This window comes from Episyrphus balteatus, chromosome 3 (genome assembly GCF_945859705.1).
Source record: "Episyrphus balteatus chromosome 3, idEpiBalt1.1, whole genome shotgun sequence".
Taxonomy (NCBI): domain Eukaryota; kingdom Metazoa; phylum Arthropoda; class Insecta; order Diptera; family Syrphidae; genus Episyrphus; species Episyrphus balteatus.
Window position 1 is genome coordinate 48,189,740 of NC_079136.1, and position 25,666 is coordinate 48,215,405.

General features: G+C 32.1%; 2 protein-coding genes across 2 annotated transcripts; one reads left to right on the forward strand and one right to left on the reverse strand.

Annotated features, from left to right (window-relative positions):
* The first annotated feature begins 1,012 nt into the window (after window positions 1–1,012).
* LOC129914866 (splicing factor 3A subunit 1) lies at window positions 1,013–9,825 on the forward strand. Its single transcript, XM_055994286.1, has 9 exons — window positions 1,013–1,233; window positions 1,331–1,495; window positions 1,552–1,723; window positions 1,783–2,108; window positions 8,018–8,847; window positions 8,897–9,125; window positions 9,193–9,383; window positions 9,437–9,610; window positions 9,668–9,825. The coding sequence occupies exons 1-9, from the start codon at window positions 1,116–1,118 to the stop codon at window positions 9,767–9,769; spliced, it is 2,307 nt and encodes a 768-aa protein (XP_055850261.1). The 5' UTR covers window positions 1,013–1,115; the 3' UTR covers window positions 9,770–9,825.
* Window positions 9,826–11,437: 1,612 nt separating this feature from the next.
* LOC129914797 (xylulose kinase) lies at window positions 11,438–25,019 on the reverse strand. The gene is made up of 8 exons (XM_055994195.1): window positions 24,542–25,019; window positions 13,680–13,801; window positions 13,508–13,619; window positions 12,732–13,447; window positions 12,453–12,674; window positions 12,299–12,390; window positions 12,146–12,243; window positions 11,438–12,080 (listed from the first exon to the last, which is right to left on the reverse strand). Exons 1-8 carry the CDS (start codon window positions 24,596–24,598, stop codon window positions 11,838–11,840), a joined length of 1,662 nt encoding a protein of 553 aa, XP_055850170.1. The 5' UTR covers window positions 24,599–25,019; the 3' UTR covers window positions 11,438–11,837.
* Between the last annotated feature and the right edge of the window lie 647 nt (window positions 25,020–25,666).

Genomic DNA, 25,666 nt, shown 5'->3' on the forward strand with positions numbered 1-25,666 from the left:
TTTCCTGTCGTTCTGAAATGTGAAGAATTTTATTTTAATTGAAAAAGAACACATTTTTTTTTTTAATTACACAAATGGCCCCGCCAGGAATCGATCCCACGTACCTCTGCATACCAAGCCAGCACCTTACCAGTAGACCATACTCGAATATTAAAGATGAGTGGCAAAAAGGGAGCTAATTGAAACCTCACATAAAAATGCAATGTTTTTTTATAAAGTGTTACAAACATTGCATATCTGCAGGATAAAAGCTTTGCATACTTATTGGTGAAAAACATTGCATACTTGAGAGATGAAAACATTGCATACTTACAAGAACCTCTTGGAACAGGTCTTATGAAAGCCTTCTGTCACTTGAAAATAGAAGGCTTCTTTAAAACGGTTCAAACAGGTCTTATAAAGGTCTTCTTTAACTTCTATTTACAAGGCTTCTTCTAAACACTTCCAGATAACCTTAAGGAGACCTGCTTTTTTCCAAAATGGATAATTTGCGTAAGTAAGCCTTAAACTAAACGTATACAAACAATAGCTTGCCGAATCGAAGAAAATGGACCTTATGCAAGTAAAATTGTTACTTGGGGAGCTAAGTACTGAGTTACCAATAAAACACGGCTTATATAGATTTTGTGCAAAAAAACGACATCGAGATTTTTGAAATCAAAACAATTTACGTGTTAAAAATAACAAAAACTTTATCTGTATAGATTATTGAAAAATCCAGATAATTATCCAGATTTTACTTTCTCTCGATAGAAAACAGTACTGCCAAGGTACATTACACTTATTAAATGTCAGATTCCAATAAACGACAGCTGCAGTTGACAAAAAAAAAATTCATTGCATGCAATCGATCTCTCTTGCTTTGAAAAACAAAAAAATATCATGCAATAAAATATTGCACTTGGAGACTTTTAGATTTTCTATCCATTGAACATGACAATCTCTCCAAAAATTTGACAACTAAAATTCACATTGAACGCGACACAAATATGTCAAAGTGACATTTCACCGAAAAAAAAGACGCATAACAAAACGTTTTTAAAAATTTGCATTTTATTTCTTCTAAAAAATTTCTTCTAGAAAAAAACAATTTTATAAATTAAACAAAATCAAAAATGCCAGCTTTAGACACTGAAGCTGTTCCCAAACAACCCGAAGAAGAAACTGAACCAGTACAAAAATCATTATCTGGTCCAATAATTGGAATTATCTATCCTCCACCGGAGGTTAGAAGTATCCTTTTTTTTTACAATCATACTTTTTCTCTTTATATTTTCTTTAAGGTTCTACTTTTTAAGTTAATTTTCCTATCAAAATAATTAAAATAAAGATATCGTTGATAAAACTGCAAGTTTCGTTGCAAGAAATGGACCCGAATTCGAGGCGAGAATTCGTCAAAACGAACTCGGCAATCCTAAATTTAATTTCTTAAGTCCCGGCGATCCATATCATGCTTACTATCGGCACAAGGTCAATGAATTTAGGGAAGGAAAAGGTAAGAATTTGGAATTTCATAAAAAAAAAATACAGAAAACAATACTTTTTGAATAGATACCGGGCCATCATTGGTTCCTGGATTGAAACAACTCTCAGTGACAACTGCTGCTCAACAAAAACAACAGGAACTACTCAAACAAGTTTCTGAGCAGCAGTTTGTTCCTAAGGAACCTCCCGTTGAGTTTGAATTCATTGCTGATCCACCATCAATCTCTGCATTGGATTTGTAAGTATTACTAAATTCTCTTCTAAACTTCTTTTATTTATATGCCCTTATTTGCCCAGGGACATCGTCAAGTTGACAGCTCAATTTGTGGCCAGAAATGGTCGTCAATTCTTAACCAACCTGATGAACCGCGAACAGCGGAATTACCAGTTTGATTTCTTACGTCCGCAGCATTCATTGTTTCAATATTTCACCAAACTTCTGGAACAATATACAAAGATTCTTATTCCACCTAAGGATCTGATGTCCAAGTTAAAGATTGAAAGCACTCCGAATAGGATGAGCATGAATTTGGTACTGGATCAGGTAAAGTATCGGGCTAACTGGCAACGCCATCAGGAAATACAAAGACGGCGGGAAGAGGAGAAAATCGAAAAGGAAAGAGGTAAGTTTTTTCGACCCCCAAACATGATAAAGACTTTAAGCTATTATAATATACAGGGTGTCCGGTAGAAAATGGATAAGCCTGAAATGGCTGATAGGTTAACTTTTAACTGTTCTGAAACCGAATAGAAAATGTTTCTATCGCAACCAGTTTTGAAAATATTAGCTTTTTTTCATTCAGTGTACTTTAAATTTCATCATCTTACGTTTTCCTTAAGCACAACCACGAATGAATGAATTTTATAAATTTCTTATTTTTATAATTTTCTACAATAATTGGCTAACTACATAAGAAGTTAAAAGTTTTTATAACTGTTGCATCTTTTCTTTAAAAAAATTTTGAAATTAGTTTTTCGATGGAAAATGTAAAAAAAAATATTTTATGAAAATTTTCAAACACCTGTGGTATGAAAAAAATCCATAGGAACGTAGGTGGCCAACTTTTTTAAAAATATGCGCGTCCAAAGGGGATTGCAGAATGGTAAAAGTTTTTATCAAATCTAGAGTTACTAGCAAGTTATTGGTACCAGAGTGCAAAAAAAGCCTATTAATTTAATAAATTATTTTCACTGTAAAATCTTAAGTTTTTCACATTGCTGCCACAAATGCATGGATTTCATCAGTTTTTTTAATCAGTCATATTTTACAATAATTCCTCTTACACATAACTAATAAAAAAGCGTTATAACCGTTGAACCATGGCTATAAAAAAAATAATTTAACTTTTTTTTAATGCAAAGTAGAAAAAAAAATATTTGTTTGCTCAGTTTAAGCATGGGCATACAATTGTGCATCGAGACAGCTTGTTTTGAGTCTTGACTTCTTAATGATCTCGTTTTAAAGAAAAATTGAGATTTTCGGTCCCGTTGGCCCAATGCAACCTCATCGAACATGTTGCGATGTTTTCGAATTTTTGTTCAATTCCCAATGTTAATGGGCTACGAAAAACATCCAATATTTGTTAGATGCAATTTAATTTACAGTTAATATTGTGAGCCACTTCTTATTTTATCTTTTAAACTGGTTATTAGCGAATAAGCAAACAAACATTTTTTTTCTACTTTGCATTAAAAAAAAAGTTAAATTATTTTTTTATAGCCATTGTTCAACGGTTATAACACTTTTTTTAGTAGTTATGTGTAAGAAGAATTATTGTAAAATATGACTGATTAAAAAAACTGATGGAATCCATGCATTTGTGGCAGCAATGTGAAAAACTTAAAATTTTACAGTGAAAATAATTTATTAAATTAATAGGCTTTTTTTGCACTTTGGTACCAATAACTTGCTAGTAACTCTAGATTTGATAAAAACTTTTACCATTCTGCAATCCCCTTTGGATTGGACGCGCATATTTTTATTATTTTTACATTTTGCATCGAAAAACTAATTTCAAAATTTTTTTAAAGAAAAGAGGCAACAGTTATAAAAACTTTTAACTTCTTATGTAGCCAATTATTGTAGAAAATTATAAAAATAAGAAATTTATAAAATTCATTCATTCGTGGTTGTGGGTAAAGAAAATGTAAGATGATGAAATTTAAAGTACACTGAACGAAAAAAAGCTAATATTTTCTAAACTGGTTGCGATAGAAACTTTTTCTATTCGGTTTCAGAACAGTCAAAAGTTCACCTATCAGCCATTTTAGGCTTATCCATTTTCTACCGGACACCCTGTATACAATTTGCAATAAATAAATTAATTAAGAAGAAAATAGTTTAAAATTTTAACTAAAATAGTTAGGAACATCAAAGGCAAGAGTTATATGTACCATTACAAATGTAATCAAAAAACAATTGAATAGAGATCATTTTTATAATAAAGAAGTTCATTTATCTATAATGTAAGAAATTCAAAAATTCATTTTTTTTGTTTTTTTCATAATTCTCAAATTATTACATACAATAATCTGTCTGTTTCACTGTAGTTCATAGAAAATATGTAAAGCATTTATATTATTTAAGAAGGTTGATAGGTAGAGTGGATGTTTTTGGACTTTTCTTTCAGTTAACTTAGTACAGTTCATGGTTTATGAGTCATGGTGTTCTGAACCTTTTCTGATACTGTTTTCTTATTCGACAATGGAAAAATTAAAATCGGGACGCATCTGAATGCTCGTTTTTTCACAGACTGTTATGAGCAGGCTATCAGATTTGATCCCTAAGACCACTAAACATAAGTTATGAGCAATTCGTAGTGAATAAATAAGAATAAGTCAATTCAGATGGATTCTAAAACCTCACAAAATATCGATTTCCGTGAAAAAAACAAGCATTCTTCAGGTACGTCCCGATTTTAATTTTTCCATTGTCGAATAAGAAAACAGTATCAGAAAAGGTTCTGAAAGTGATCTGAAAGAATAAAGAAAAGTTCAAAAAAGCTTCACTCTATTGATAGGACCCTCTCGCATCAAATATTTTCTGGCAGGTTATAAAATAAACGAGGCGCAGCGCAGTAATCAAATATTTAAAAGTGAAAAAAGTGTGTTTTTTTTAATGTTTGGTACAGTGACCAAACTTATGTCCTTGACACGTATAACAAGAATTTTTGAAAAATATTTTTTAGAAATACAGTGCTGCTAAAATGTTATAATACAAAATTGGAACAAAATATTGTTTTAATATTTTTTCTATGTCGTTAATATATCAGTTAAGCAATTTCAACAGAAAATAATGATCTTTAACATATACAAAAAATTTATAAATTGAAAAATGAAGTAAAGCCAGAACTTCGGCTGCTGTGAAAAACTAACCGGATTTTTAATGTTAATGTTCAAAGTTAATACTTTGTTCAGAAACCTTTGTTTTCGAAAACTGCTTGGCACCAACGAGGCTTGGACTCGGCCAAATTAAATTAAATAGAACTAGGAATATGCTCCTAGTCATTTTTCAAAGGTACAAGTACGTTTGTTACTGAGGTGTGCTTTTTCTTCTCTACCTGTTTCTTAAAGATGGCCCACAAATTTTCAATCGGGTTCAAGTCGGATAATTGTTACGGCTATTCCAAGCCAGGAGTATTGTCTACCCCAAACTACTGTTTTACGAGCTTTTAACAATTTTAAGCATCATAACTTCCAGGAAGAGCCAAGGTAAAGGCATTTCTTTCTCCTTTAATGGAGCCATTATCAACTCGAACATCTCTCTATTCTGAAAATGATCCATAAATCCGTTGATTTAGTGTAACGGGTTAGAGTCTGCAGCTGAAAAACCCCCAAACCATCACTGATCCTGTGCTTTGCTTCACGATAGGGAGCATATTTTTTTGGTTTCAAACATGTCCATGTTTGAGCGCCTGGCTGCCATTTACAATCGGACTAGAACAAGTTAAAGTTGCTTTTATCATTGAAAAACATATTTTTCCGTATTGTTATCAAGCAATTCAGATGATTTTTTGTAAATACAAACATGATGAAGTATTTTTATTTTAAAATTTAAAGTGTTTCTAAAGATCCTTTCATTGCCTACTTTATTAGACAATGCTTAGTATTAAAGAATGGCTTTTTCCGAGCAGAGAGGAATTTAGACCAAATCTCTCAAAGCCTTCCTTACTGTACTTGATGTTGAAGGCAGATTAAGATCCTCACAAATCGTTTAAGAAGTCGCAAAAGGATCATTTATCAAAAAACTCTTTATTCGGCTATCAGTTTTTAGTGATATTTTGTTATGGCATCCACCTAATTGATCTGCCTCAACTGATTTTTCTCTTTTTTACTTTTTCACGTTATCATACTCACTTGAAGTTGCAATTTAAAACATTTCAAAGGGATAACACTTTGTTTTATTCCGCCTTGAAAGTGTTCTACGACTTAGTAACGAATTTTATGACTATAATGCGTTTTTTTTCCGTTATTCCATTAAATAATTTATATAATTCACAAAGCTAACAACTTTGTTTGTCACTGCAAACAAAAATTTTACAGAAGTGACGCTTAAAACCGTTACCTCAACACCGAGAATCGGAATCCTTGAAAAATCCGTTTAGTTTTGCACAGACGAAATTCTGACTTTGCTTCATTTTTCAATTTTTAAAATTTTTTAATGTGATATATTAACGACATAGAAAAAATATTAAAACAATATTTTGTTCCAGTTTTGTGTTATAAAATTACAATTGATGAAAATGACAAAAAAAATCCGGAATGTTTTTAGCAGCACTGTATAAGTGCTTAATTTGCAGAATATTAAAATTCTTGAATATTTCAAAATTTGAAGTTCTTCGATTTACAAAAGCAATAATTCTTATCTCATATTTTTGCTTAATAAGTAAAGGTTATGCGTTTTGTCCCAACAAGAAAATTCGTATTGAATCTTAATCTAATAAAATATATGTACCATCTTAGACCAATTTCAAAATTGGCAGACTACAATACATACATGTTGAGATGATAGATGTGCCTAACAATTTTGTTCAAATAAGCTTTCAAGTTAGAAGTATGGTTTTTCCAATTCATTTGAAAATCTATCTGTATGCTTAGGTATTTAAAAGACAGAAAGGTAATTGATAATTTAGTGGTTTATCTTTGCAGATAATTTTTGTTTTGTCACTTATAAACGCTATGTTCCATTGGAGGTGGTAGTTTACTCGTGAGTAAAATTCTAGTACAACAACTACACATTCCTATTTCCTCGAGTAAAATATCATGGGTTTATAAATTCAAGTACAAGATCTACTCAAAAGTAAACTACCACCTCGAATGGAACGGGGTTAATAAGTCGATGAATATAAAACCATTTTTGAAGTACATAACTCTAAATCATAAATTACATTACATAATATATAATTACTAGCTGACCCGGCGGACTTCGTTCCGCCTTTCCAAGTATTTGTTTTCAAATTTTAGCCCTGTAATGTGTTAAACTTTTTCCGGTTCACTCGGTTCGGTTGATTTGTGGAGCACAAATAACTTGACTACAGCGCAACCTACAGGGTCCAATTATAACACAATACTTGTCTCAGATGGACCTTATCGCACACACAAAATTTCACAAAAATCTATTCAGTCTTTCGACCCCAAATACGGAATTTGCATATACATAACTTGACAACAGCGCCACCTACCGGGTCCAATTATAACACAAAACCTGTCTCGGATAGACCTTATCGCATACACAAAATTTCACAAAAATCTGTTCAGTCATTCGACCCCAGATACTGAATTTGCATATAACTTGACAACAGCGCCACCTACCGGGTCCAATTATAACACAAAACCTGTCTCGGATAGACCTTATCGCACACACAAAATTTCACAAAAATCTGTTCAGTCATTCGACCCCAAATACGGAATTTGCATATAACTTGACAATAGCGCCACCTACTGGGTCCAATTATAAAACAAAACCTGTCTTGGATGGACCTTATCACACCCACCAAATTTCAGAAAAATCTATCAAGTCGTTTAGAAGGAGTAGGGTCACAAACAAACGCACAGGAGAATTATATATATAAGATTGGAAATAGTTTTTCGAGGAATAAGACATGTATCATCAGCAAAAGCTGTAATATTGCCTTTAAAAGGTTGAACAAACAGCGAGTTTACAAATATTTAAAAAAAAGAAAGTGGCCCAAGACGGATCCTTGCGGAACACCCCTATTAATAAACATCTGTGAGCTAAGATTATTCCGAATTTGTACTCTTTGTTTTCTTTTACATAAATAAAATTCTTACCAAAAAATTTAAACAAATTTAAATGAAGCTTAGAATATCGGCAATGTAAAATGAAATTTTTTTGAGAGTTTTACTACATGTCTTATGTCTTTAGAAGCAAAATTTGATCTTTAAAATGAAATGATATTATGATATTATGTATGTATTTCTTCCAAACTAATATTAACAAACAAAAAACTGGATTGAAAACTATCATCAATTTTATTAATATCATGAATCTTGAATCTTTATCTTCCCTTAGTTGCATATGCTCAAATCGATTGGCATGACTTTGTTGTGGTCGAAACAGTCGACTATCAACCCTTCGAGACAGGCAACTTTCCACCACCAACTACTCCCGAGGAAGTTGGCGCTCGTGTTCTCATGGAAGAACGTCTGATGGAAGATGATGGCGACATAGAAATGCAAATCGAATCCGACGACGATGATGCCCATGAAATTGTTCCCACTGTCAAACTGTCTCACATGGAGAATCGTACCGGAATCCATCACAAAGTTCCACAATCCGTATTCTCTCAATCGAAGAAAGACAACAACCAAGTTCAAGACATGGACGAAGCTTCTAGCGACGAGGATGCTCCAATTAGCAAAGTGCAACCACCAGTCACGCCCATGTTGCCACCAACTCATGACAAAGTCGTTGTCAAGAAATACGATCCCAAACAAAGTCAGAAGCCCGTCAAACCAGCTCCAACTGATGAATTCCTCATCTCCCCGATTACTGGAGAACGAATTCCAGCATCCAAAGTGGCTGAGCATATGCGTATTGGTTTGTTAGATCCACGCTGGGTCGAACAACGTGACAAACATACTGTCGACAAAATCAATCAAGATACTGTGTTCGCTGCTGGCACTGCTATTGAGGCCAGTTTGAAACAGTTGGCTGAGAGACGTACCGATATCTTCGGTGTGGGTGATGAGGAAACTGTTATTGGTAAGAAGTTGGGAGAAGAGGAGACCAAGAAGGATGATCGTGTGACATGGGACGGGCATACATCGAGTGTGGAAGCAGCAACTAGAGCTGCCAGAGCCAATATTACTTTGGAAGATCAAATTCATCAGATTCATAAGGTAAAGGAGTGAGTTCTAAAAAAATATTTCTTATCAATGTCGTTTTCAGGTTAAGGGACTTTTACCCGACGAGGAGAAGGAGAAAATCGGACCCAAACCGGCGGCTAACAAGTCGATTCTTTCGGCTCCTCCTCAGCCATCGATTTCCCATCAAACATCGATAAGCTCCCAGCCAAAACCAATGTCTGCACCGCCAGTTACAGCTCAGTCGAATATGCAACCTATTCCACCACCGGTGCCGGTGATGATGATGCAAATGCGTCCACCACCAATGATGCGTAGGTTTCCCTCTCCACACAAAATCATTCATGATTGTTAATTTTTGTTTTCTTTCTTCCTTCTCAGCTCCACCATTTCAAGTTGGTTACATGCCATCAATGCAGCCAGGAGCTCCACAAATTGCACCAGCTCCACCAGTTATGGATCAAAGCAATATGATACCAATTCCAATTCCTGTGGAAGAAGAACCACCAAATAAGAAACTACGTTCGGAAGATCATCTAATTCCTGAAGCTCAATTTATTAGCATGCATAAGGTGGGTTTCAGTCTTTTGTAAAAGATTATTTTTAATTTGAATGTCTTTTACAGAGTCCCGTTACAATACAAATTCAAATTCCAAATATGAGTGACAAGTCGGAATGGAAACTAAATGGACAAACAGTTGCTATCTCTTTGGCTTTGACCGATACTGTGTCGAGTTTGAAGACAAAGATTCAAGATGAAACTGGAATGCCACCAGCTAAACAGAAAATATCATATGAGGTAAGGTGGTGTTTGAATCACAGAAATTTGGTTATTTATTTTGATTTTCTATTTCAGGGCATGTTCTTCAAAGATAGCAACACAGTGGCTTTCTATAATTTACTCAATGGAACAACAGTCTATCTGCAAATTAAGGAACGTGGTGGTCGTAAGAAGTAAATGGAAAAGTTGCAAATAATATTTTTTTTGTCCTATTGAGTTAGCTTTTGAAAAAAAAATTATGTATGTTTCTAAATATACCTACATGCATAACAAAAGCAATATTTTTATTATTATTATTTAAAGTAACGTATTCTGCGGTATTAGAACTGTATATTTTGTTGTATAGGTGGAGTTTTCTTCACTTCGATGTCTGAGATTACTCAATCTAAGATTTTAAGATATTTTCAGTAATCTCAAAACATTATAAATTTTCAAAAACAAGAGAACAAAATTAGATTTATTTCCCCTGAGGTCAAACAACATAACTTGACAGGTTTGACAACGACAACGAGAAAAGTCTTAAACTGTATCTTAATTATATGTAAAGCTGTGAAGATGGAGAGAAGAGCATTAAAAATACTAAGTATTGATGAATAATGCGATGTCCGATGATGAAAGGTGTTTGTCTGATATTACTCAAACAAAGTATTTTAAGCACGGTAGAGGCTCAGCTTAAATTAATTGTCATCAAAAAGAAGTTCCTTGAGTTGGAATGAAAATGAAGTGTAAAAAGAACATTATCGGATTCAACTAAAAAAGACAGAGGTTAGTTTTTTACATGCAATAAAAATATACAAATACTTCTTAAAAGAATTGTTTTCATTGAAATCGCATCTGTTGATTGGGAGAAAGTAGGAACTAAAAATAATGGTTCTATTTGAGGTTCCGTTAATACTGACTTGAAAAAATTCCAACAGCAGATAGATTTTTTCCAAAAACTCGGTAAAACTGTTTTTAATCAAGTTACCGTTATTTTTAGAAATTAATTCCAAAATTCAGAGAAGTCAGAATTGGTGGACCACTTTTTTAAGCATTCTCTATCAACAGGCTGTAAAATGATGGTGTAAGAACTGATCCCATTTTATGGATTTGCCCTTCATTTCTGTTAAAATTGACGTTTTGTCATATCTTATGCGTTGGCATCAAAAACCTTTAAACTTTTTCAAAATTTGTCTATGGGCTTTTCAATTCGATGAAAAGAGTTTTTCAAGAAACGAAAAGAGTTGAAACTGTTATTTGAAAAAGCTTAATGGTGAAAAAAAATAAATCAAATTTTTTTTAAAGAATTTGATATACTTTCCTTAAAAATAAATCAAATAAAGTATCATCTTAAGTACACCTCTAATTGCTTGCAAAATAATCGGCAAATAAATACCAAATTGGCGAATGATCAAATTCCACCCTGGCGTCGCTTTGACCCATTTGTTTTAACGTTAACGTGAAAACGAAGGTCAAAACCACGGAAAGGCAAGACTTGCAAATGCTAGAAAAAAAGCCAATCAACCATCCAAAAATTGAGACAGTTATATATGTAGCTCCTAGTGTTAAAGGAGGTTCCACTTCAGTTTTCCTGATGCACGTTAGAATTAAGAAATTCTTTTACGATATCAACTAGTATATTAGACCTTGTTTGATTTCCTTTCATTTTAATACCTTACTTAAAAGACAAGAAAAAAAATCATTTATTTTGTTTAAAAGCATTTTTCCTTTAGAATGCCAAATCAATTTTAATAATATTCTCGTAAAAATATAATTTAACAATAATTACTAAATAACAAATTATTATTTATTTTTATAAAAATCAGAAACACTAAATGCAAATTCTTTTTTTAAAGAATTTCAAAAGAAAAAGCCTAAAAGATGTTAAATGTAGTTTTTCTTAAGCAGTCAGAGATTCAACATGCATTTTTTTTTATTTATTTCTTTTTGTTTCAATTTGTAATTTTCCTAATATTTCTTCTCATTTTTAATCACAGTTACTTCAGTAAAAATTGCACTTTTATTTAACTACTTAATAAAAAAAAAAGCTTAAAAAATCTATCATCATTATCAAAAAAAAATTTGCGAGTTATTAACAATTAATAAAAAAGTATTCTTAAACTAAGAGTTATTTATAGTTTTCTTTTCTCTTTAGACTTAGTTAATAATTATTTAAAAAAACCTCTTCTGTGGTTAGGGAATGTTCTCTTTGCTGTGTATTCGTAGTTAAAGTTTTAGTTTGATATGTGGGAATATTTATAGTCTTTCACTTTCTGCTTGTCTCTAAAATTCTAGCCATGTCACGGTATCTAGCCAACATTGGCGTGTAAACTTCTTCGCTGTCTTTACTTGGATCGCATACCTTTTCAAAAATATTTGGTATGAATTCCATGATAAAGTCGCGATAGTGTTTTGGTTGATCAGTCGAATCGTCAGTTTTGAATTTTTCCAAATAGAGGGAATATTTTGCGCGATAAGCTGCTCCTAATGCTGCTGCTTCACTTTCTTTCTGTTGTTTTTATGGAAAAAAGTTTTTCAAATTCAAGTTCTTTCTTGAAAAAGATTTCTTCTTACCTGAATATAAACAGGAGCATTAAATACATCAGAAATAACCTGAAGGATTGACTTGTTGACAGAGGCCCCACCAGTCGCAATGATTTTTGTATTTTCACCTAAAAAGACAAAAGTATAAAGATTTCGTGTTATTTGCAGACATTTTGTTTTTACCAAAGTGGAAGCCCATATCGGTGGCTATTGCTTTCCGATGAAGCATTTGTCCTTCAATTAATGCGCGAATTTCAGTCTGGGGCGATCCAAATCTAAAAACGAAAAGTAAATCTCAATTAGCAAATTTTTAACGGTGATGTATAAAATTCCCTACTTGGCAACGCCTTGAGCAGCATCGACACATTCAGCCGACATTGCTTTGTTCCATCGGAGAATACCCTTTGCTTGTGGTATTATTTCCAAAGAATGGAAATGTAACGCCATGTTGCCATAATTACCACGTGGCGTTGAATCCAAAAGCTCGGTAAATGTATCCCAATTGTCATTGGCTTCATCACGCTTCACTACGTCTCTCGCAGAAGAACCATTTCGGAAGCTATACAAAAGAGTTTTCTAATTATTATGTTATTATACAAAAATTGTTATAAACTACCATAATAAGCCCATATATTCATCGTTAAGTGTGGGATGGCACAAAACATGTCCCTCTTCTAGTTTCGTTGGTTTATCTAAACCCATCATAACGGTATCACTTGTTCCCAATGAAATGACAAGACAATCTTCCTCCACCAACATTCCACTTAACGCCGATGGATTGTCACCAGTGAAAGCCGTTACTTTACATTCGGCTGGGAAACCAAATCTTTGTACGAAGAAATCAGCAATATTCCCCAGAATAGAGCAAGTCTTAACTGGACTACCTAGACGCTCTTCTAAATCTGGAGCACAGGCATTTAAACAAGCCGACGACCAAATTTTTTCATTGATATCGAACAAGTTCATTCCGGAAGCGTCGGCATAATCAATTGGTGCAACATCACCAAGGAATATCGAAGCCAAAAAACTACTAACCAATGAGATTCTTTTCGATTCTTCGTAGGCATGCGTACGATTTTGATAGACTTTACGAATTTGTGGTCCAGTGAATCGGGGATAGCATTTGGAACCAGTTAGAGTGACCATTTCATTGCGTCCACCAATGGCAACTTCCATTTCAAGGCATTGATTTTCGGTGGATCCATCCATCCAGATGGGTGTGCGAGTTAGAGCAAAGGCTGAGTCATCGACTTGCGAATGAAGGAACTTATCGGGATCGAGGTTTTTAAGAGATTGTAGACCACGACGTGACCAGTATAAGGAACCATGTTGCTAGTGAAATAGAAATATTCTTTTTATTTGATTCAAATAAATATTTCTTAAAATTCTTACCTGTGCTGAACCTCCGATGGCTGAAACTGTACTAAAATCAGCTCCTTGGACAACTAGCCGATCCATTACGATGTCTATGGCTTTCACCCACATTGCAGGTTGAACATAAAATCTTCAAGAATAGTCATAAGTTAAGTTTATTAGTTAAGTCTTTTAAAAATAAGGGACTTACTCGTGATTATTTGGTCCCGAATTAACTCCACCATTTGTTCGGAATTCTGGCAAATCTGTGTCAAATTTCACTTCGGCAGTTGCTAAGATTTCCAAGTTTTCTGAAAGTTGCATTGCTTTCAGCTGAAAACAAAGAAAATGTTTTATCGAAAAAGTGAACTAAATGAAGGTTTTATATTCGAAATAATCAGAAATAGTTCCAATTTTTTTTTTTTAATTTGTATTTTCCTATGTTCATTAAAATTAACACCGTTTAAAGCATGTTTAAACAAAATAGTATGCTACAACGCAGGCTAGTTCAAACCAAAATATTTCAAAAACAGCTTCAACACTTACTATATCGAGCTTTATCTTTCTGAAAATCCAAACATCAATTCTTTAATTTTTTTTAATAAACGAAGTTTATTTTCGACCCTAAAATTTAAATTTTAAAAACTCACTCGTCTATAAAATAAGTCAATTGAGGCTAATTTCCAGAAGCCTGATTGTGCTTTCGGGGTTGGGGTCGAAATTCTGTATGTTGCAAAATTCTGTATTCAAAATACTGTATGCCAAAATACTGTATGTCAAAATTCTGTATGTGCAAAATGCTGTAGGAACAAAATTCTGAAAGTCAAAACTCTGTATAGCAAAATTCTGGTTCGTCAAAATACTGTATTTCAAAATTCTGTACATCAAAATTCTGTAAATCAAAATTCTGTAAAAATGCTGCAAAAAAATATCGTTTTGATAATGTAAAAAAGTGCGCGCGCACTTTTTTACATTATCAAAACGATATTTTTTTACAGCATTTTTACAGAATTTTGATATACAGTATTTTGCGGTACAGAATTTTACAAAACAGAATTTTGCATGTCAGTATTTTGTTCATACAGTATTTTGACGTACAGAATTTTGTATTTACAGTATAATGACGTACAGAATTATGGTATTACAGTATTTTGACCCCACAGAATTTTGCCGTACAGAATTTTGACAAGCAGAATTATGACCCGCTCCCGTGCTTTCGAGCTTTACACGTAACATGATATAACCGAGTTAAATCATTGCAAATGTGTATTGTTAGTTTATACATAATTTGTTTTGATTGAATATTTTCAGTGTAGATTAATTGATTAAAACAAATTAATTATTGTCAATGCTCGATTAAATCAATATACATATGTACGTGCTTTTCATAAAACATTCCATTTTATTTATTTTGTATTGTAAGGTGTGACTGTAAATCACGTATTTGCTAAACAGTTCATAACCAATTAACTATTTAACATAAAGAGCACTAAGTGCTGGTGAACCAAGTCACAAAAAGTGATTCGGAGATATAACAAGTTAAAGTAAATACGTTTCTATTGAATGGTGAATATTTTTTCGAACAAATGACAATTTGAATCGAAACACTTTTGTATCAAACTAATGAAAGACAAAAGACTCTATCAAACCTTGCGCAAATTTTGGCACTAGATTTGGATTTTTTTCTTTTTTTGACTTGGTCCGTGTCAGCTGTGAAACCTCCATATATTATTGAGTTATTAGTAGGTATAGATCAAAACAAAATTTTGTTAAATGTATGTACCTTCGCAAAAAGTCAGAACAACACCATGTTTCCGTTTTAGAAAATTTAACAAAATCGTTACCAAAATTAATTCAATTAAATGAATTCAAGCTCAAATAAAATGCACGACTGGGTCGCACGTACTTGCTCTTGTAGTTCACAGTATCTTTATCTTAAATATCTATTGGAAATTTGAGATTTTGTTTAGTGTCAAGAAAAAAAAAATCAAAAAAAAAATCGAAAGTTTAAAAATTAAATTCAAATTTTTTTTTCAAAAATATTTTTAAAAATATTTTTTTTTATATTTTATACTTCAAAATAATGTCTGTAAATTTTTATTAAAATTGACTTATGCTGTGATGAAATTTATGAACTTAAAAAATATGTCAATTTTTGAAAAACGGCAACGCCATATTTCCGTTCTCCGCATTTTTTGAGAAAAACTAAAAACGCAGTTTTGTTAGAATCAATAAGTCTATTACGTATACCATCAAAATCAAAATCGTTAGAGCCGTTTTCGAGAAATTTGCAATACCTCGAAAACGTTATATGGGAGATATGCGTTAAAATGGAGATATTAAAAAAATAAAAAAACGGGTCTAGGGAATTATGTAAAAATCATCTGTACCAAGTTTCAAGCAAATCCATCCATCCGTTTAGGCCCTAGCTCGATGTACAGATGGACGTACAGACGCACAGACGGACGGCATGACGAAAACCACTTTTTTGATCTTCTCCATAATCGTAATGTTGGTTTTGATTAAAACCTCGATTTTTTTTCTACACGAAACCAATACTTGCCCTATAGAGCAAGTACAAAATTTTTTATGCAACTTGATAAAAATCCAAAAATGTATCTACATACTTGAAAATCTAAAAGTACATATTTCAGGAGAAAGTAAAAAATTTTTAATAAAAAAAAAACTGTTCTTTGGGATGAACCGTTAACAATAATTTTTGATAGAAATCTTTTATAGTTTAAAACAGTCCTAACCTAAAACTGCTTGAATTTTTATCACAATGGTAGATGAGGTTTTTGAGAAAAAAAAAGAATACAAAATGTATTCTTGGTCTTAAAAATTTGGTTCCAAAATCCCTCTGGGCTATCTCTCAAAACCGCTCGATAAAACCTAAAAAAACATGCACACAGAGAAAAATATGACCACTTAAAAACTAACAGTTTGCCTTATTGTTTTACTGCCCATATGTTTCATAAGGAAATCTTATTAAAATCAACGATTAATAAGATTTTTTTTATAAGGATTTCTTATTATTTTTATAGAGAAAATCTTCTTAAAACTTGAGTGAAAAGTTAACTTTTGCTTTCAACTTCGCACTAGAACGAAAACCGCTATCAATATTTTTATAGCAGGTTGATTCAGGTGGTAAGGTGTGCGACTAATGATTTGAAATATTCAGTTCGATCCCCGGCCTGGTCGCCGTTTTTTTTTTTTTTTTCTTGTCAAAATCCTACAAGTGCATATAAGGAAGCCCTAATTGTTTTAATAAGGTTTCCTTCTTGGATGAAAACCATAGAGAAATCTTTTTGTTTTTGTTCTATTTTATGTGGTCTATTTTTCTCTGTGGCATGTCCTGACTACATTTCTGGTCCTAGAAAGTTGGTTTATACCTTTTTGAAAATGGTATTCTATGCAGACAAGAGCCTCATTAAGCTTTTTTCCTTTAAAACTATGTATATTTAAATAACGAAGGGGTTGGTGTGTCAGGAATATTGTTAAGGACGTTTTATTATTTTTTTGGAACATGTGGCATTTTTTGAGGACTGCAACCACATAAAAATCAGTTGGTGATAGTCCTTTTTATTAATTGTACGTTTAATTAATTCACCAAGTTTTGCAACTGTAAATGCTAAAAATCAAAAACAGGATAATTCTTAATAATTTTTCCTCAGTGTTTCTAATTACATTTCCACACAAAATTGGACTATATTTTAGATTTTTTGCAATATTTTTCTTTTGTTGGATAAATTCTAAAATTTTTTTCCTAAAATGTAACAAGGATTGTATCATCAGTCATGTTTGCTAAAAAATTTGTTAAATATTTTGTATTTATAGTAAGAAAAAAATAACATTTTGTAAACAAAGGAGAACGTTTCTAATTATTTTGCCACCACTGTATATGGTACATAATACATACATATTATGTACCTATATCGAAAGTAAAATGACGTGAATCATAACAATCATGTTAATAAACTAACTCCATTTTTAAGTCTTTAATTTTTCCCATTAAGACATTTTCATAAAGTCGATTTTATTACTTTGTAGAATAAATTAATAGTTTTAGCAAACGAAAATCTAATAAGAGTAGGTAAGATCAACATCGTTTTACATGTACAGTATTTATTTATCATTTAAATATGAACTCATTCGACCCTTGTATTTATAAATATATTTAGTTTAAAGATTCCAAAGCAAAGCAAAATATTTAACATTCAACACTAAAATTCTGTTTTGTTTGCCCTCTTTTCCAAATTCGGTCTTATCAACTATACTTGATAACCTTGATTTTTAAGCTACACTTAAGTTTATATTTTAGCGCCTACAATGTTTTTTTGGATATGCCGTCTATTTTGCTAAGTTTGTTCTGGTATTCTAGATACCTTTGAACTATGAAATGTTAAAGATTTTAAAAAGCTTACAGCAGCCAACTGACAACGATGCGAAAAAAATAATGTTATCAGCCTAACATCAAATGGCAATTAAGTCCGTAACGGTCTTTAAAAAAACTTCTCAAGTATTTTAACAATAGTAAGAATTTTTCTCACACCAATCAACATTAACATATATCATTGGGAAACCACCTACGTGCGTTCCCCCAGTAGACCCATATTAATATCATCTATTACGAGTAAATATTTATTCATCAAAATTAAATTGTTTCATTAAATTTCTTTAAATGACTTCTCTTTTCATTTTATTAATTAATTTAATCAACTGACCCAAATATTTAAAGAAATAAAAAAAAAGTCCCCATATTTTCCTGCTCGTTTTGAATGTTAAGGTGACGTGAGCCGGCGACGAGTCTAGGACGCACCTTATTTGTAACGATTAAACAAACTTCCCCCCTGTTTGAAAAAAAAGATGTTCAAGGAAATGGAAGTAGACACACGAACACAAAATAATAAAATAGACAAAATTCTTCATAAATTCTTATCATTATTTTATTTGTGTTCAATAAATTTATTAAAATTTTATATTTTACGTAAGTAAGCAAACGAGTAGGGTTCAATAAAAAGGAAATTTAAACTGATAAGCAATTAAAACATAAAAATATTAGAAAAACAAATAAATTAAAGCTCATTCTAGAGCACATCCATTAGATCATAGAAAACAAAAAAAAAAAAGTTAGATAATTCAAATTAATTGACTCTTGGGAATCAGTGCCGACAGAGTGAATAAAGATAAGACTGACATTGCAAGTTGATTCCTAGTTTCAAAACGACCTATATTTGCCCTACAAAGCCTCAACAGCAATGCAAAATCTACTCCCAAGACACTATTTATTGGAATGATGGCAATTTCATTGTGAGAGGGTTATGAGATCATAAAAAGAAAGTCAATAGAATAACTCTGCTGCTCGGAGTGGGAAGTGTTACATAAAAAAGAATTGAATTACAATCCAAATACCTTTGAGATACTTCTTTCATTTCAAATACAGTTGACTCCCTCTAAGTCGAACTTTCATGGGGCACAAAAATTTGTTCAAGTTAGAGGGTAATTCGAGTTAGACATGATAAAGTCTTATAAATCGATGAATCATGGCAGCATCAACGAAAAAGTGACGCCATTTTCTCCCGTTCCGCCTGAAATTTTTAGCAGTTTGGCATAAATTGCAATTCAAAATTTAAAATTAGAGATACAAAAATATTCTATAGCTTATTTGAAAGGTAATAATCTAAAAGTGAAGGATTATTAAAAATTCAATCATTTAATAGAGTAAATAGGGGTAAAACGAAATTGCAAAAAAGTGACTATTTTTGAAACGCGACGGTGTAGAAAGTTAATTTTTTTTAATTGATACATAAATTTATTATCAGGCTGACAAAGGTATTGAAAAAATTTTAGAAAATTTCAAAACCAAGTAATGTACGGTTTTATAAAACTAAAATATGTTCTAGACCTTTGACAATGCTATGATTATAGGTAGGGGAAATTTTTTTGACAATTTGCCATTCGAAAGATAATAAAAATAAAGATTAGGGGTCTAATACGGATTTTTTTACTTAAGTGCATGGCTACACAACACAGTGATTTTTCAATCGATTGAAAAATCACATGAGGTGGCTACACACTGTTGTGCCCAATCACTTTTAATTTTCTAGGAACAAAACAAACGTCAAAAAGAGGAAAAACTTAGGAATGGAACTGTACTACCCTCAGAAAATTCAGTTCGCTTCGTGATCATCTTCCCCCTTCACTCCTCATCCCTCTTGCCTACAAACTCACTGCTTAGGCGAAAAATCACCGTGTAGCCAGACACTAAGGTAGAACTATAATTGACTGAAGTGTCGGATGAAACGGAGGGGAACAGCGCTCGCAAACGCAAACGCAATCAACAACAAAAACCTGGATTTGGCAGTTTTAAGAACGGAAGATTCAATTTAGGTTCTGGGTTTAGTCTCTGCGTTTCGAAATATGAATTTTTGAAAAACACCTACTTTTTTAGGGGTATTTTTAGGTGTTATTTTATTTTTAGCAATTTTTTGAAGCAATTTTTTTTTTGTCCCAAGTTTTTTGGCTGTTTTTAACCGTTTTTTATTTTTATATTTTTTAAAGATAATGTACAGACATGGTTGATATGAAGATTTTGAGCTGAAACAATTGGCTTTCAGATGGTATATAATTTTTTAATAGGTTGTCATATAAAAAAAATGGATTTTTGGGTGATGGAGGAAAAAAAGGTTGATTTTTTCACTTTTTTCATAAAAAAAAATGATTGTTTTTAATAAATTATTTGTATACCTTTTGCGCATTGTAAAGATTTAACTATGGTTTTATTATTTAGAAGAAATATTAAACTTTTTAATGGTATAATTTTTTACATGGTGAAATTGTAGTACTTGGACTTTGCGTATGATTTTTTCCATATATCTCCTTTACGACTTGATCGATTTTGTTCTAATTTTGCACAATTGTACTAAGAATGATCTTTAGTAATTTTGCATTCTAAGATATTTTTAAAAATATATTCTTGAACCACAAAAAAAAAAAACGAAAGGGAAATCCATTTTTTTGGTACCCCTATAACTTCGAGTATACTTTTTTTTAGATTTCTCAAAAACGGCTCAAGCAATTTTTTGCAAACTTCGACATAGTATAGATACAAATCTGAAAAAATTAGAGGATTTTTTTTTTGTTTATTTGGAGACGATTGAGCGGATGTCTTCATTGAATTTCGAAAAAAAAAAGCAAACAAGAACCGGCCTAATGTATATTATGATTGGATTCATAAAGTTATTCCGTTTTTCTACAAAACATACTGATATTAATATGTTAGGTCTTAATCTTTAGCTTAAGTACTTTACTACCTATAAGATTTATTATCATTTCAAGAAATGATTTTTGAATTGAAAATTTTTGCAACTGATATAGACAACTGTTAATCTTGTTGGATACGAAGTTGAACTTTTCTGTTCTTTCTTGTTCTGACAGTATTTACAAACATGTGCTGCTCTTATCTGTTTTGTCCTAGATTTTTTCATTAAACAGACCTAATGATTTCTACAAAATGGCATACAAATTTTATTTTAAAAATTTTTTTCCAAAAAATTATTTATACAAAATTATTTTTTTTTTTTAAGACGGCTCTAACGATTTTGAAAATTTATATCAAATAAAAGCGAATTTTATGTTTTCTTTTTTTCTGTTTTTATATACCTACATTTCTCAAATCTTATATATAAAAATGAGTTCGTTAAGTGTGTGTGGCCGATAAACTCGCGTTTGGCTGGTCCGATTTTGGTAATTTTTTGTTTGTTTGAAAGGTATTAATATGTAGATGGTTTGTATCATACCTTTAATAATAATAATACCTTTTCTCCCACTTTCACATAGCTGTCAATTTGTACGAGTGAAAAAACACTCTTGCTTTTAAAAAGTTTAACTAAGCTTTATTTGTAAAAAAATATATTAAGACAGGCTTTCAAAATAATTATTATTGTTTATAGTCTGTGATGCCTGTCAAACGTTTGAATTTGCTTGAAGCAGACACTCATTGGGACTCAAGACTCAACGCTTCCTAGTGCATCTGTTTTGTCTTCGCCACATCATATTGTTCTCAGTAAATATAATCACATCTAATCCTTCAAATCCACTCGAACTTTAGCATAATTTCCGTGATTAGGATTATATAATGTACACCGAATGCGCCGTGTGACATTAAATCCACATGTGGATTACACAAATGAAAAAATGTATAATCAAGTTGTGATCTTTATTGAGGACACGTGTTTTGTTTGATGATTGCGAATAAAGCATTGGCACAATTAGGATTGGTTGCTCCAAATCGTGAAGAGCAAGATGTTCTTGATCAAGCAACAATTGCGTTGAATTAAGAATATTTGTGCAAACCAATTCCCGAAGTATGACACTATTATGCAAGGTGTCATCAATCAGAGTTGTGGTTTGTATTTCTTAGATGCACCCGATGGTACGGGAAAAACATTTTTGATATCATTACTTTTAGCATAAATACGATCTAAAAATAAAAAAGCATTGGCTCTGGAAATTGCAGCCATGTTATTAGATGGTGGCCGTACAGCACACTCGGTTCTTAAATTGCCTTTGAATATGCAGGTTAATGAAACACCTACAGTACCTTGCCATATTATTAGGGCCAAGCGAACAACATACAATTTTTTGGTTCATGTTGCTGAATTTTAAAAGTTTTTGTCGAAATGTATTGAATTTTATCTGTCCCATTTACTTGCACTTATCATGTAGATACGGATTGACTTAAAAAAAGTCAAAAAAATTCATACTTTTTGATACAAAATAACGTACAATAGGGGATAAGCTCTAAAAGACGTTTCCTATGGAATTCACGCCCGGATAATTACCAGACCGGTCCAATATTTAATTTTTTTGTACCGAGGAATAACGTGACATGCTTAACTTTAATGGCAAGGATCGCATTTTGCATAAACATAGAAGCTCTGATCGTCTGGATAGTACGTAATTTTCTATGATTTGGAGTAGTTTTTTTTCGTATAAGACCAGCCAAGTACGTTAATTAAATAAAAAAACATCCTCTGATCATTATTGGCTGTGCTGCTATTTCAGGGAAAGGATGAGGTTCTTTTTATATTGTGGAAAACGCCATAGCTCCAGACCCAAACAAAAGGAGCTTGGGAACGTTTTGATTCTACGATTTCAGAATAGGCTCGAGACTCGAAGCATCTATATCTATGCAAGACTGGGTCCTTGCCATAAAGTTAAGAATGTCACGTTATTCCTCGATATGCAAATTCAAGTATTGGACCGGTCTGATAATTCTCCTGGCATGAATTCCATAGGAAACGTCTTTTGGAGCTTATCCCCTTATGTACGTTATTTTATATCAAAAAGTATGAATTCTTTGACTTTTTTTAAGGCAATCCGTATCTACACGATAAGCGCAGGTAAATAGGATAAAAAATTCAGCAGCATGAACCAAAAAATTGTATTTTTTCGCTTGGGCCTAATAATATGGCAAGGCTTTTTGATACATTATAGTCCTGGTATATCCAATGAATTCAAAAACTCCGTTTGGTAATTTGATACATTGCTTTCATTTGTGCATTTATAGTTTAAAATTGTTGCCTTGATTTCAGAAACATTTTTATTTGTACCAGCCATTATTGCACGTTCACTCAGCCAAGTATGATTTTTGTAATTTGTCTTTATACTTGGAAATACACTTTGAATCAATTCATTTTTTTAATTTAAACTGAAAAAATTGTTTTGAAGTGTAATTCGGCCTTCCGAATCAAGTGCCGCTATTCCATTAACAATGTCCAATAACTGCATAAATTACAATAAATTGGTTAATGTTCATTACAATAAACCAGTTTTTTTTCGGTTTAAATGTATTTTCAAACAGGTTCTATTTTTTTAAAAAGGACACTCAGCGGAGCGGGTGGGGGTTAGCTAGTCTATTATATATAATAAAGTTTGGTTTTGTGTACGTTCGCTAACCGGCCACACCGGCTGACTTATTTTCTTAATTTTTTTTTTAAATCAAAGAGGCAAAAGAGGAGAAGGTTTAAGGCAAAAAAAAAGATTTTATATTGTAAATAGGGGTAACACGACATTAAAAAAAGAGCCTATTTTCTAAACGGTAAGTTGTAAAGAGTTGACTTTATTTTAAATGATAGACAAATTTATTCAATAGTTAAAAAAGGTATTGAAAAAATTCGAAAAAAAATTCAAAACCAAGTTGTGAAGGTTTTTTTGCAGTCATAGACCTTCGACAAAAGACTAATTAGAGGTACGCAAAATTTTGCACAGAAATTTGAGTTACTCCATGAGAAAGATATTAAAAAAAAAAATTAGGGGTCTAAAATGGATTTTTTTCATAGGCCCTGTATTTTGAAATAAAAATTTTTGAAAAACAACCTAATTTTTAGGGACATTTTTGAGTAGTCTTTTATTTTTTTGGAATTTTTTAAAGTCTGCAAAAAATTTTAAACTTATAGGAAATATAGGTTTCAATCATGCGCATGCATGTACAAAATTTTGAATTTTTTAAAATGATTTTTGAACGAATAACGGGAAAAACAAGTTTTTTTGTCCCAAGTTTTTTGGCCGTTTTTAACATAGGCCATATTTTACATAGGCCACTTTTGCTAAAAGTTTAAAAGTGAATATTTTTAAACTCATTTTACGAACTTTTCAAGTTTTGATTCCCTTTTTCATTTAAAATGTTAACTAATTATAGAGTCGAAAATTAAAAATAAATACAAAAAATGGCGGAACGAAGTCCGCCGGGTCAGCTAGTTTCTATATAAAAAGTCTTAAAAATTTAAGCAACTTAAACCCTAAGAGCAAGTTCGTGCGACCCAGCCGTGCATTTTATTTCTTTTAAAAATCTGCATTGAAAATGATGAAAAAGTTCGACTTAAAGGGAGTCGACTGTAATTGGGTTACAAGTTACAAGGGAATTTCATGGGAAGAAATCTTCAAAAAAAATCATCAACAACAAAACAAAAAAACAAGATCAGCAAATCATTGACCATGACTAATAAATTAAAATAATAATTATGAATGGAATATATTTATAGACAAAAGACGACATCTGTTTACACTCACCTTTTGGGTACTTAGGTCAAAGCCTAGGTAAGTGCCTTCTTCTATCTTGGGAGTCATCTCTTTTTGCTGTTGTCAACACAAGACACACTCAAAATACTGGCTAACAAGCTTCTTCACACTTTTTTGTGAAATTCCTTAACGAAAAACAAGATTGTTCAACGACGTTGATGATGATGATGTTGATCTATTTGTGAGACACCATTTATGGTTGAATGATTTTTAAAAACAACCTGAGTTGAAGTAGAGAAGAAACCCTTCTTAAGTGGGTGGGTCTGTTTTTTTTTTTAAATATTTTCTTTGGAACACCTTTTTATGACACGACATACACGGTCTCGGTGGTAGCAAGGAATAAAATAAATCTTAACCCGGCCAGCAGGAGATGAAGTAGAAAAACAACAACAGCAGGAGCAGAGTTGAAAGAACTGCGACTGCGACGACCAATCAACCGATGTTTAATTGTCAAAAATCGTCAACAATTTTTTGATGAAGTCGAAGATGAAGCATTTTCGAAAAGAATTTTTGCAAAAAGAAGAAGATGAAGAAGAAAAAAGAGGTAGAGAAAAAACACTTCGAAGAAAAATGACAGTAGTTATAATGGGATATTTTTTGATAGAAAATGGGAAATTAATAAGGGACATTCTTTCGGGGACTATAAGTTAGGTATTACATGAGTAATTTTTATAGGTCTAATAATTCATATTAAATCAGCCCCATTTTAATGGTGTTTTCGTGAGAATTATGCATGTCAATGCCGACTTTTCATTGGTCGATTTTTGCTGTGTGCGGTGAAGCTTTTCGAGATAACTCAATCCTTTTTAACGTAAGTCACAGGTGACTAAAATGACAATCCCCATAGAAGAATTCTAGACGACATCAGCCGGGAATCGTATTGTGCGGCTAAAGACCAGTTCCAAGAGGTTTCAAGTATCAAGTAGCTTACTATCATCTATGATGTTCGAGCAATGTCTATTGGTAGAGTGCTGCGCTGGTATGCGGAGGTACGTGGGATCGATTTCTGGTCGGGCCATGTGAAAGCAACAAAATGTGTTCTATTTCAAAATTCTTATCATTTCAAAACAACAGACAAAATAGTGGAATGTTAGAGAAAGGAAATAAAATAAAATC